General features: G+C 37.9%; 1 protein-coding gene across 2 annotated transcripts in view; it reads left to right on the top strand.

The window, feature by feature from the left end:
• The first annotated feature begins 3325 nt into the window (after positions 1 to 3325).
• pacs1 (phosphofurin acidic cluster sorting protein 1) overlaps positions 3326 to 14207 on the top strand; it is a 58629-nt gene continuing 47747 nt past the window's right edge. Inside the window, exon 1 of one of the 2 annotated variants that reach the window (XM_081351299.1) lies at positions 3326 to 3651. In XM_081351299.1, coding sequence (XP_081207425.1) covers positions 3503 to 3651 — 149 coding nt within the window. In that variant the 5' untranslated portion in view covers positions 3326 to 3502. The remainder of the gene's footprint in view (positions 3652 to 14207) is intronic. The other variant, XM_081351300.1, reaches the window with a different exon arrangement.

Here is a 14207-nt window from a genome sequence, read left to right as displayed (position 1 = left end):
TGGCTCACTCTCTCTCCTCCCCCATCATGAGTGGACACGCCCCCTACTGCTGATTGGTTCACTCTCTCTCCTCCCCCATCATGAGTGGACACGCCCCCTACTGCTGATTGGTTCACTCTCTTTCCTCCCCCATCATGAGTGGACACGCCCCCTACTGCTGATTGGTTCACTCTATCTCCTCCCCCATCATGAGTGGACACGCCCCCTGCTGATTGGCTCACTCTCTCTCCCCCATCATGAGTGGGCACACCCCCTACTGCTGATTGGCTCACTCTCTTTCCTCCCCCATCATGAGTGGACACGCCCCCTACTGCTGATTGGTTCACTCTCTCTCCTCCCCCATCATGAGTGGACACGCCCCCTGCTGATTGGCTCACTCTCTCTCCTCCCCCATCATGAGTGGACACGCCCCCTGCTGATTGGCTCACTCTCTCTCCTCCCCCATCATGAGTGGACACGCCCCCTGCTGATTGGCTCACTCTCTCTCCTCCCCCATCATGAGTGGACACGCCCCCTACTGCTGATTGGCTACAGGACTGTTGTGCTGATCGGTCCGATCCACTTTCAACAGCATTTTTCAGAAATTGCTTACTGCGATATTAATCCATAATTCCATATAGAACCTTTCACATCCATGGAACAGAGGCTGTGTGTGAAAAAAGGATTATTTATAATGTTCTTCACACTAAGAAAGAACTTCTATGGCTGTGAGAAAAAAACAAAAACCTTTTGGAACCTTTATTTTTAAGGGTGTATCTACTTATTTCCAGCACATGCGACTCACTCAATCTCAGCGGTGGCTTGTTATGACACAGGGGCCGTTTCTAAATGACCTTCTCGTCCCATTCCTCTCTGTCCTGATGATGTGGATGTGTGTATTAGGACAGGAGAGGATCAGTGTCATATCTATAATCTAGGCTCATTATAAAGTTGCTGACACATGATCACATGACCAACAAAGTGCAATGAAGTTAGCTTTGACCTCAGATGAAAGGTTGTTTAACCTCAAATGTTGGTTGCGATGGGTTGTGTGTTTAATCAAATGCATTCAAATTGCAGCAACTCTGATATGGGGTGACTTATTAATATATTGCATTATGACTAGTTCAGTGTCCCGTTAGAGGCCTTTAATACTGTTCATAACACTGTTCACCAAGCCATTCGAGTTCTGTGCATGATACAATTTATTATTTAATTGAATAATGCATTAAATAATCAAATATTTAATAATGAGATGTACATAATTTTTTTTATTTAATTTAACGGCTATTTCACAATATTTACTAAGACCCACAAAAATATCGAAATATATAATTTAAAATATATCAAAATATTCAATGACAGTGTTGTTGTGCTTGAGATAGATATAAAGGAAACGTTTCAAAATGCCGTAGCAGTGGACAATTTTAATGAGGATATATATCTAATATCATATGTCTATGTATATATCTAATACAAATTCATGAGACATTAAATGACTCTTAAACACGTCAAACAAAAGCAGCCATGAAGTCATGAAGATGAGCTCTAAACCCTCCGGCTGTCCTGAGAAACTTGAATTTGACCCACATTGAAAACCGTCAATAATTCATGAATTCTTAATCACGGTTCAGTGGGTCTAAAGGGCCGTTTACACTGACAACCTTTTTCAACTAAAAACATAAAACTTGTTTGCGTGTTGGCTGTTCATTTACAAAAACGCTGTTTTGGGGGCCTGAAAACGCAAACTTTAAAATAGCGTTATCGTCCCAAAAAAGTGAATTGTGAAATGGTGACGTCATGCACATGTGAATTACATGTTTACTCTAATAGGCGTGTGTTTCTTTAAAAAGTGACATCGCCATCTACTGGCCTGGCAGCACAAGTACTAACGTTTTTAGTACAACATTGTCATGTAAATATGTGTTTTATCTGCTCCCAAAGAGTGTTATGATCAGATCGAGAGAAAATAATGGTTATACACAACAACGATGTAGGCTACTAGAAACATAAAAGATGTTCATTTGCGTTTTTTCAAGTACAGACAACAACATTGTCAAAATTATCTTGATTCAAATGATCAGCGAAAATGACTAAAAACACTGTATTCTGCTGCCAGGCCAGTAGATGTCACTTTGAAAAAAAAAAAAAAAAAAAAAAAAACATTATGCGCATATTTACACGCACGCGCATGACATCACCGTTTTCACAGATTCACGTTTTTGTCGTTTACATGGCGAAGAAGGTATCGTTTTCAAAAACCCGTGCACTTTGAAACCAGTTTTCTAAACTTTGAGTTTTCAGACCCCAAAACGTTGTTGTGTAAATAAATGGCCAAAATGCATAAAAAGTTTTCCATTTTTAGTCGAAAACGGTGTCGTGTAAACGCCCCTTAATGGAATATTGATGGAGCAACACAATCAGAGGTAAAAGTTGAATATCAATCACTTTTGACATTTTATATTTCACTTATTTCTAAACAGTGCATTATGTTATTTGTCAATGAATGGTGAACTTCTTACAGCTAATAAATAAATCTCCACTGTCTGCAACTGGAACACATATAGTCACACTTTACACATCTATCACAGTAAATTCACCCCCTGCCTCCACTTACACAAATCCATTTCCTGAGGAACCACAAGTGTTTCGAAAAGTGCTGTTGTGGTTTTTGCTGTCAGTGTTTTAAGAGAAAATTGCATCCAGAATGGCTTAGCCTACCCTTTTAATCACAAGTCGTTTGGGATAAAGTGTTTGCTAAATGTATAAATGTAAAATAAATGATCCCCATTGTGGCTTTGTTGTAGGTAGGGCCTTTACACTGTAGGCTAAAAATATGAATTTTTAAAGCTGTGCATACAAAGATTATTGGAGTAGGCTATAATTTAAAAGAAAATGCTACTTCAAAATTCCGTGTTTAATCAAGTTTCTTTATTTTTAGTGTAGGGAACAGTTCTTATGAGGAGATAAATATGAGACAATTTAAATTTACACAATAAACAAACAAATAGGCAAAAGGCCAAAATATTCTGGATATTCGAGAAGAGCGGAAATTTGATAGGCCTATATTCGATTTTAATTGTTCTTTATAAGAACGTAAGCTAAATATTTCCTTGTGGACAAATATAATAAGGCAACAACCGTTTTGCACGATAAAAACCCCGTAATGTGTCCACAAAAAACTCTCTCTCTCTCTCTCTCTCTCTCTCTCTCTCTCTCTCTCTCTCTCTCTCTCTCTCTCTCTCTCTCTCTCTCAGTGGTTGGTTGGTTGTGAGGGCTCGTCTTTCACTAGAGGCGTTGCTCTTCGACAGTGGCGCTTCTCTCTGCGAGGCAAAAGAGAAATTTCCGCTTCCTGCACCGATAAACAACTAACGCAACTTGAGAAACACTGGCCGCGAGTTTGACGGCGATCGGTATACAACCGAGCCTCGGTGTTCGTGGAGCAGTGGTGGATCAACCCTCCGACATTAGCCGCTTTATTCGGGTTTTCTTTCATTGTTTTCAAACATAAGGTTCCTCCAGTATGTCGGATCGGGGAGGGCTCCCGAGGACTGGAGGAGTACCGTCTCCGCAGCCCTCCAAGCCGATGGCGATCACCTCCAATCGGCCGGTGCACATGAACCTGTACGCCACCTGGGAAGTGGACCGGTCGTCCCCGAGCTGCGTGCCGAGGTAAGGCGCCTCTACACCGGGGAGGGAAGCAGCGATGCACCGCCGGATAATGCGTGAGGTTCAGGGCTTTTTCTTGACGCTTATCCGCAATCTGCGATAGTGGATATAACTAGATGTAATTAATTAGTCAAATTGGGCTGGACAGTTTTCCACACGATGTGTGTGTCGCGGTTTGCAGCGAAAGCGATATGAAGAATGAACGGCGGCTCAATCTGAACACGACAGTGCGGTGAAGACAACCAGAGCAACTTCTGCTTAACAAAGAAATGTTCAGACATGCAGGGTTCATGTGTGGTCTTCAGCCTGTCAGTGCTCTGGATTATTTGTCTGGAATGCTACATGCTTTGTTTCCCAACCTGCTGTTCAGGAAAACATTGGAGTAGTCTAATATTAATAGACCGATATTGATTTTTTTTAAAAGACCTGTATGGATATACAGGTATTGCTAAGGTCAGCGTGATTATTGTTCTTATCATTTTAATTTTTAGACCCAATATTGACAAAATGAGAACCGATTAGCCTAAAGATTTCTTCCCATTTAATCCGAGTTGATCATATTTATGCATTGTATTCCATCCTGGGAATCGTCTAAAATATGTTTGGAATGTTTATTAGTGTATCATATCCTAGAAACGCCAGCATTCTGCTGTATAGAGTCATGCATTGCATTCCGAAATGGGAATGGAATTGGATTGGGATTCTGCAATGGAAACTGTAGAGCTTGATCCGTTTTATTCCAACCTGGTGTTCTGGAAAATATTGGAGTAAAGGATAGCGATTAACTGATATTGTTTTTGTGTTTATTTTTGATTAGTAGTAATAGTAGTAGTAATAATCAGTCTTGTTATTACTTCACAAGTAATGCTATTTTGTTTGTAGACCCAATATTAAACAACTGTGAACCGATAAGCCTAAATTGATTGTGAATATCGGGAAAAATATATCTCCTCCCCACTTAAATGGAGGAACGCTATCCTATTCATGCATTGTGTTCCAACCTGGGAATAGTCTGAAATGTATGTTTGGATAGCTGCATTGTTGGGAATATGTTGATGCGATATATCCTATAAATGCTGGTTCAGTTTTTGCAGGGATTCATATGGAAATAGTCTTGTATATATGGGATGCTGCCATGGTAACTGTAGAGCTTCATGCTTTGAATTCCAATCTGGAGGTCTGGAATATGTTGCAGTCATGTGGTGATCCTAATGTGTAGATTCAGGTTTCAGGCATTGTGTTCTAAATTGGGAATGGTATGGAACTGGTTTGGGATGCTGCCATGGTAACTAGAGCTTCAAGCTTAGTGCTCCAGCCTGGCATGTGATCAGGTGAACATGTATGTGTCAATCTTCAAAACAACTGTCCGTTTGAAATCCAATACTCCGTTGTTTTGGCCTGGAGTTAATATCGGCTACGGATACAGACAGCACATGCACGTGAAATGGCTGCCCATTGAAGCTAATTGGTTTATTTGTATTAAATGCGTATTGATGGAGCAATTGGGATAGATCTGGGTTACACAGCGTGCGCTTGTTTTGCATGGCGTCATGCTGCTGTTATTGACAGGAAACTCTAAAAGTACATGGAGATATTGATCGGCTTGTTGATGTTTTGTTTGGCCGGAGCGGTGGCTGTATTCAAAATGTAATCCATTAGGAAAAGAGCGTGGCGCTCTTCTTTCCACTACTATCATCTTGCTCGCAACTGCTATTAAATATTGATGCAATCTTGTTTTATGTCTAATTCAGGTGGACAATAGCCCTGTAATTCACCCCAGCTACTTAATTAGAGCTAAAGATGGCACAGTGGGCGGCACAGGGCACCCGTGCGGCGCGGGTCTGATTTCTGACTGTGGCTTTGTGTACGTGTTTGTGAGTTTCACATCTCTGTGTGAAAACTGCGAATAGGAATGGGAATTGATGAGCATTAAAGGGATAGTTCAGCCAAAAATGAAAATTATGTCATCATTAATCACCCTCAAGTTGATCCAAACCTGTATGAGTTTCTTCTGTTGAACACAAAGGGAGATATTTTGAAGAATGTTGGTCACATTGTATTTTTTGTCCATACTATGGAAGTCAATGGGGACCGACTGTTTGACAACATCTTGAGGGTGAGTAAATGATGACATAATTTATTTTTGGGTGAACTATCCCTTTAACAGCACAGTAACATTTCTTGGTTCAAAGTGGACATAATGATAGTAATGACTGTCAGTTCAGTAAAAGAGTCAAGAACCGCTCTGGGCTGCGTTTCCTAAAAGCATCGTAAGACTGAGTAAATCACGGCCACCACTGGCACTAATGGGCTCTACTTTTGGAAAGACAAATCAGGCTCTGTTCACTCCTGGTATTAAGATGCATTTTGGTCGATCGGATCACAAATAGACGAGGGAGACACATTCCCGTTTACTCTTGGTGTTTTAATCCGACTCTTCTGTCCACTTTCATCCACTTCTGTCCTGATTTCTTCGAGGGGAGGGTCTATGGGCGGGTAAATGTACAGGCTTTTTCAGATCTAATGCACAAAATAAGCTTGTGCAATTTACATATGAACTTTAGTTTCTGCTCTGACAGCCGCAAGATCAGCCGAACGCTGTGAGTGTGTGTGTTAGAGATCAGCCGAACGCTGTGAGTGTGTGTTAGAAATCAGGAATGGAGAGAGAACATTGTGTTTGATACGTTTTTCACCTTCAGCCCAAACTTGGGTCTCCAGTCGACAGAGTTTAAACCCCGTCTGTATATCCTCTTCTCATAATGTTACGCATGAGTTCAGTAGACGGAGAGCAGACGAGCTTCTGAGGCTGTGTGAACACATTCGACCACACGAGTGTTTACACTACGAAAGCAATCCGGCCGAGTGTGTTTTCATCTTCCTCTGGAAGTGTTGGACAGTGGACGAGCTCGAAGCGTTTAGACCCGTTTACAGCTGCATTTAGTGCCGTCCACTTGAGATCCGATCGACCAAAACACATCTCAATACCAGGGCACAAGAGTTCAAGTCTTTTTGGCGAGTCATTTAAAAGAACCTACTCACAAGCGTAATCGAAAAATGATGGTTCTTTCTAGTTGTCGTCCTTGGCGTAAATGGGCCTTATGAACCGTCCTCGATTCCCAAGCCTGTGTTTGGCTATAGCAAATGAGCTGTCGTCTGTATCTGCGTGTCAAGCGTTTTGTTGTCGCAGGTCTGTCATTTGTCTGATATTTGTTAAGATAAAATCCCTCCTTGCAGAAACCCCTGAGCGTCTTTTGGCAGCTGAATCAATGATCGATGCCAAAGGCCAGCAGGAAAACAGATTGACACCTCATTCAACACAAACAACAACACCACATTCAGTGTGCCATTATATTCACACTTCTGTCATACACTTCCCCAGAAAACCTTCAATACAAGGATCTAACCAAATGTTCAGTAACGAAGTAGTTTAGTCTTTGAAAACACACATCGATCGACCTCAAACATTGACGTCATTGACACCAAAACGCCACTGGTTCTCACAGAACGTGACTAGTCATTTCTGAATTCTGGACAGGAACGTGGGCTTGGTGAGAGCGAGCTAGAGCTTCAGTGGTTTTAATTTCAGTCTGTTCCTCACACAAAGCTATCAGATGACTTTATTTTATAGCGCCCAAGCCGTATGGATCATTTTTTATGGTTGTTTTTTTGTCTTTTATTGCAGATTTACAGATATAAACACTATGAAAAGATTCTTATCTTTAAGGAGGGCATATTATGCCATTTTTCAAAGTGGATGTTGTTTTTGGGCTCTATTAGAATAAGATTTCATGCTTGAATGTTCAAAAACACATTATTGTCCCCATATTCTCTATTGTTGCAGCTCCTCTCTTCACAGTCTGTCAGTAACGCTTTCCCGAAAGCATCGTTAGCCAACTATGGTCGCAAGTTCTGTCGTTATCAGCATAGTTCAACGAGTCAGTGTTTCCCGAAACCATCGTTCCAACGAACATTTGCAAACAGCATCGCAGAGTCGTGTGTTTGGAACGACAGATCTCGACCTGTGTTAGAAGCAGAGTCTCTGTTGGTTCTTGTACATGTGGACTCAATAAATCATTATCTTGAGCAAAATAAGCAAGCTGACATTCAGTACAATCTATATCTTTTATTAGAATACATACAAATGTCATTTACGTCTTTTAGTTTGTCAAGAGATTTAAAGCGTCGTTCTTGAAGAGTGTGTGTGTGTGTGTGTGAACGTGCTCTAGTGTGTAAGACCGAGTCTATGATTAAATCTGGAAGTAAAGCGAAATAACAGAGAAAAATGAGAATTAGTCATTTATAGCAAAACATCTAGCATTAATTCGATCTCTAACAGATTCATTAAAATAAGTTATTACTCTAACACCTGCGTGACATCATTAACTAACGCGGTTGAACGACCATTTTATGACAATATGGTTTGGGGAAACAGTCGTGATTAGCTAGTTGATTTCTTTAACGATGCTTCATACTATGGCAGTGAAGCAGCGAGTTATGGCGTTGTACGGGAAACACACCCTTGATTGGTTCCTGTCTCTATGAAGCCCCTCCTTCTGAAAAGCACACTGTGCTCTGATTGGTCGACTGGATCAGTGTGTTGTGATTGGTCAAGCGCTTCGAGCGTGTTTGGGAAATGCCACGCCCCTTACCATAACCGCTTAACTAACTCAACCAGGCCCCGCCCCTTTATTTAGCGTATTCATTGGCCGGGAATTATTTAAATGAGGAATATTTTGTTCCTGGAAGAAAACTCACGACTACAATTGAGGCTTTGTAGACCTTTTTTATGCTCAAACAGCAACATTACATCCTAAAAAAAAAGATAAAAATAAAAATAGTCAACTATTCCTTAAATTTGAGAACATTTGTGGTCATTTGAGGCGTATTTCAGTATTAGCATTGCGTTTGGCACAGACTCTGGTTACTTCCTGTTCTTCTGCATCTGTTTCCCTCTGCAGTCTGAGGGCTGGCGATGTCACATCCTTTTGTTTGCGCTGCCACCGATTTCTGGAGTCACGCTTTGTTCACATGATTTGATTGCTGAGCACAAAAAGAGAAGAAATGAAGCCGACAGTCAGAGAGACGAGGATGGAGGGAGATGCAGAGAGTTCACACTGGAGATGTGAGTTAGGGAGCGAGGGAGTGAAGGGGGGGGGGGTGATGGGACGAGGGTGGAAAGGTAATTGTTTCTGCCGCAAGATTCTGAGAGAGAGAAACGAAACTGTGGCACCCAATCAATATCGGCAGGCCGGCTCTCCAAACTGAGATTGAATTCTCCTTGATATCCACAAGAACGATCAGAGAACTGGAGGCTCCGGCTGGATCAGCTCTGAAGGTCATCGCCACTGAGACCGTTGCTTTTGCTCTTCTTGGTTTTCATGTGAACAATATATCTGTGCAAATTATTCAAAAAAATCCCTTTTATTCTGAACTCATCTCCATTCTGGCACAGAACGCAGACTTTTGATGATCTGCTTGATCTAGTTTCACAACAACATTTAAAATGATATAATCAGTAAGTAATGACAACATATGTTTGTGCATTGCTTAAGCTCATCAAAATAAGTTAAGCAATTTTTACTTTTTTAGGTTATACAAGATTCAACTCATGTTTAAGTCAGTTTAATGTGATTTAAGTTGAAATGACTCAAACATTCAAGTTTATCGGACTTAAAAATTTAAGGCAGCATTTATTTTTACAGTGTAGAATTCTATTATTTGATGTAAAATTAGTTTATTATTATTATTATTATTAATTCATTGGCTGTGCATTACAGGGATTTATTTATTTGTATTAATTTGTTAATTGATTTTGTTTTCATTGCTTATTATTCTGCTTTGCATTACGCCTTACAACACCCCTTAATAATTAATAATATTTTGAATTAGCTTTTGTTTTTATATTTTCAGTTTTAATTTGACATTTTAGTAATTTTATGTGCTTTTGTAGTTTTTATATGTATTTGTTTATATTTATATTTAGTTAATTTATTTTTTATTTCAGTTTTTTCAGTACTTCAATTAAAAACTTATTTTATTTCAGTTAATTGCGAAGGCAACATTTCTAATTTTCTTTTTATAATTATTATTATTATTATTATTATATAAAATATAAATAATACATGAAAAATTTAACCTAAAAAAAAAACCATTTCTTTTTTTTTTTTTCTTTTTTTTTTTCAAATTAACAAAAAATATTTTTAATGTTAATCTTTAACCTCTTCCGCACTAACGGCACCGAGGCTCATTGCCTGTTCAGTAAGGCATGTGTGAACTAGTGCTAAATGCTCTTACACTCACGACTTGCCCTTGCAAGATCTTTCCTGCCTTCACTGGAAGTGTTGGGGAATTTTCGACAGTTGCATTATGGGTAGTCTTTGCTCGGGAGCGGAGATGAGAGATGCCTGACATTCCTCTCCATCCTATAAATTGGGAAATCCTCACGGCTCTGCCGCTTCGGGTGTTTTTCAGTGATTGTCCCTGCAGGATCTCGTCCCATCCTCACAGAGCTGAGCAAGATGGACTTTCCCATTTTCTCTTTCTTTCTTTCTTTCTTTCTTTCTTTCTTTCTTTCTTTCTTTCTTTCTTTCTTTCTTTCTTTCTTTCTTTCTTTCTTTCTTTCTTTCTTTCTTTCTTTCTTTCTTTCTTTCTTTCTTTCTTTCTTTCCCTCGCTCAGGTGGAGGATTATTCTCTCTTTCTCAGAGTCAGATAGTCTTCTTGCATCAGCTCTGTTCCTGTCAGTGTTGTGCATGTTTATGTCATCATTACTGTTATGAAACCATACACTCAACAAAAATGTTGACGACAGAGATTATTAACTGATGAGTCCATGCATGCGAGTGAAACCACAGCAATGACCCACTGGAACGCTGAGATACTGACACGTTTATCAGTGTGTGTGTGTGTGTGTGTCACAACAGGCCTGTCAGTGGTCATGTGACTCAACTGCAAAACTACTGACTGCTGGGATCCTGAAGCTTATTATGAAGGCTTACCACTGACACACGAGAGCGCCGTTCACTTCATCTGTTGTGTAAGTGTGTGTTTCTGCAACGCACATGCGATGATGATGACGACGATGATGATGATGATATAACCTGAGGAACTGAATCAACAGCAGCGCTCAGAAGTGTTTCCTGGGATTGTTAACTGTATTTCTAATGATACACACACACACACACACACACACACACACACACACACACACACACACACACACACACACACACACACACACACACACACACTCGTGTCATTAGGCCAGAGACACACTGACCCACTGACACACAGAGACAGCAGTCACATGATTTCAGTCATTCATAACATTAAGATATGACTGATGATGATGATATCACAGACTAATATTATATCTAGTTCATATTCTCATTCAGTTATTGTTCTGATTTGTAATGTGTTTGATCAATGCAGTGAGTCGTTCCATCGGTGTGGCTCAGGAACACATCAGAGAAAATCTAATAGGCATCTCACGTTTCATGACTGGAATTTGATGAATCTGGTTAAAAATTATGGTATTTTAGCATTATTTATATACTATGATATTATTTATTAATATTTTGAGTTATTGTTTTTTTATATCATTATAATATAGTATAACATAATAATTATAATAGTATTATATGTTAGTGTTATATTAGCTTATATCAGTTTTCATTTACAATTTACTTTAAGTTTTAGTAATGTTGTTATGTGCTTTTGTCATTTTCCTAAGTTTTTGTTTTTTAGTATATTTCTAATATAATTTTAACTGATTTTTATTTTTACTTATTTAAAGTTTTAGTAATTTAATAATTATTAACTTTTTCAACTTTTTCAACTTTTTCATGTAATATTTATATCACATTTTATTTTATTTTATTAACAAACATAACTTTTAATAGCTTTAGTTAACGATATCAACACTGGATTCCAAATGGAAAAATAATCATATTATAATTCCAACATTGTTTTATAAGAAAATAATGCCTAATAGTAGTAAAACAGTTTGTACATTCTCAAACGTTATGAAAAAACAAACATAATGACAAATAAGCAAATATTTGTCATGATAAAGAATATCATATGAGAAAGGATATTCCTGTGTAGACAATAGATGTGTTTTTAAATATTAAAACAAATGAAATTCAGATTCCACATGGACAGATAACTGAAAACACATTGCATTTCCTGTCAGATGTTTGAGTCACAGACAGTGCATGACATCATCATCATCATCATCATCATCATCATCATCATAAGGCGTGGACATCCAGTCTTTCAGCTCCAGTGATGATGTCATTACTCCGATTAAATTTCAGTCTCTCTGATTCGAATAATAAGGTCGCGTGTGTGTGTGATCGGCGTGTTGGTGTGTGTGTCGTTCTCCACACTCTTTTTTCTCGGCTGTGGTTGCAATCGAGCGTGTGTTTGTGTGTGTGTGTGTGTGTGTGTGTGTGTGTGTGTGTGTGTGTCGTTCTCCACACCCTTTCTTCTTGGCTGCGGTTGCAATCGAGCATCACTGTGTGTGTGTGTGTGACAGCAGAGACACATTCTTCACCGCTGAACTTCAATATATACCAATATATCAGTCCCTGCAGATGCATAATCATCGTGTCTTCTTATCGCCAGGGCATATCGGCGTAATTTTCCACATAAATGTAAAAATCAGCACGATATGGAAAATTACTCCGCGCATCTCTAGTTCTGAGTCAAGTATGTGGTTGCTAGGGTGTTTCTAGGTGGTCAAAATAGCCCATTTTCCAGTCTAAAGATATTCCTTTCATTCAGTGTGTTTTCACTGGTTTTATTGTCCAAGTGAAATATTGCTCATTATGAACAGTAATAATAATGGAGTTAATAATGCTTTTGCATTTTATCTCCAAATAAGATTAGCGGTCTTAGCATCATTAGTAGCTAATCGTGTGTGTGTGTGTGTGTGTGTGTGTCAGAGCTGGTGAGAGTTTATTCATCTCTTTGAACTGATCAGTGTTTAACTTGTTGTTTTACAGGATTGACAAAAATCAATATTTGCCCCAAGGACCATTTGTCATGAGCATACATAATGTGTCCAATAATATGAAGAGCATTTAAAATGTACTTTTAATTTATTTATCATAGCTTTTTATATTGATAAAAAGCAGCTTTATTTGCCATACAACTGGAAAGACGTTTTACAGTATTATTTTATATACTGTTATAGTATTTATTTATGAATATTTTTAATTAGCTTTTATTTTAGTTTGTTTTAGTAATTTTATTATTTACTTTTGTCATTTTAGTTTTCTTTATATATATTTTTATATATAATTTTTTTATATATATTTTTTTCTTTTTCTATTTATAATTTATTATTATTTCAGTTTTATTCATTTAAGTACTTAAAATTAAACTTGCATATTTTAGTTACTTGCCAAAACCACATTTCTAATTTTTCTTTAAGGTTAAGTTTTTCATCAAATATATTTTTTTAAATGCAATTTACTGTAATTTTATTTAATTGTAGGCTATTTATTATTATTTTTCAAAAAGTTTGTTTCTATAGTTTTAGTTCGCAGTAACAACACTGACGGTCCATCATTCCTTTAACCTCAAACTCATTTGATTAGCATCAAACCCTTTAAAGACTGTATCTATAGTGTGTGTGTGATTTCAGAGTCTCACGGAGTCTGTTTTGAGTTCAGTGGAAATGAAAGCTGAGCGAGTGTTTGATGGATGTCTCATGTTGTTCTGAGAGTGTGTTCAGCGTGCGGGACGTCCCGCGGTGTGTGGGACTTCCATGACGTACATGTGTCTCTTATCTGTCCAGAACAGAAAGGTCACAGAGTCGTGTTGTCGTCTCTGAAGATTACGCTGATGCTTTCGCTTTCTGTCAGAAAGTGAACCGTTTACACCCAGACGTCAGAATTAAGCGTTTGATAATGCTGAAGGACCAATCTAACAATGAAAGTGTGGTTTTCACCATTAAATAGCCAGCTGAAAAAAAGCTTTTTAATATTTTGATTTTGAAGTGTGCTATGGATTATTTCGATGATTTTGATATTATTACTATGATTATTACTATAAATTTAAATGTATACATTTTTCATAGCCTAGTTCAGGAACACTAATATTTATTTTTACCATTTTCTTTTGACATTTATTGTCATGACAATCCAGCTCAATTACTCAATTACTGTTATTTGTGAGTATGTCATTCCTGTTTTTGACCAATTAAATAAAAAAAGTGATTAATTGCAAAAATACTATCATATACTTGAAGTTATTCTTTACAAATATACTTAAACGTGTATATATATATATATACACATATTTGCATTGCACTAATACAAATATTTTAAGCTCTTGACAAAGGCAAATGTTTCTCTGTGAAGAGTTTGTCAACCCATTTTATGTAATTAATTGCATTCATTTCAATTTACGCAAGTATTTTTTTTTTTTACAATTTACAAATTTTAGTGTTTTATGAATGATACATGCTTCATTGTAAAATATGTCACAATGCATAAAAACTCATAAAGTTGATTTCATTTTCTTTATGCATATACAGTGTGTGTATATATGAA

This window comes from Scardinius erythrophthalmus (assembly GCF_964197995.2).
Source record: "Scardinius erythrophthalmus genome assembly, chromosome: 2".
Taxonomy (NCBI): domain Eukaryota; kingdom Metazoa; phylum Chordata; class Actinopteri; order Cypriniformes; family Leuciscidae; genus Scardinius; species Scardinius erythrophthalmus.
The sequence above is the reverse complement of the archived record's forward strand: the minus strand, read 5'-3'. Positions and strand labels throughout refer to the sequence as shown.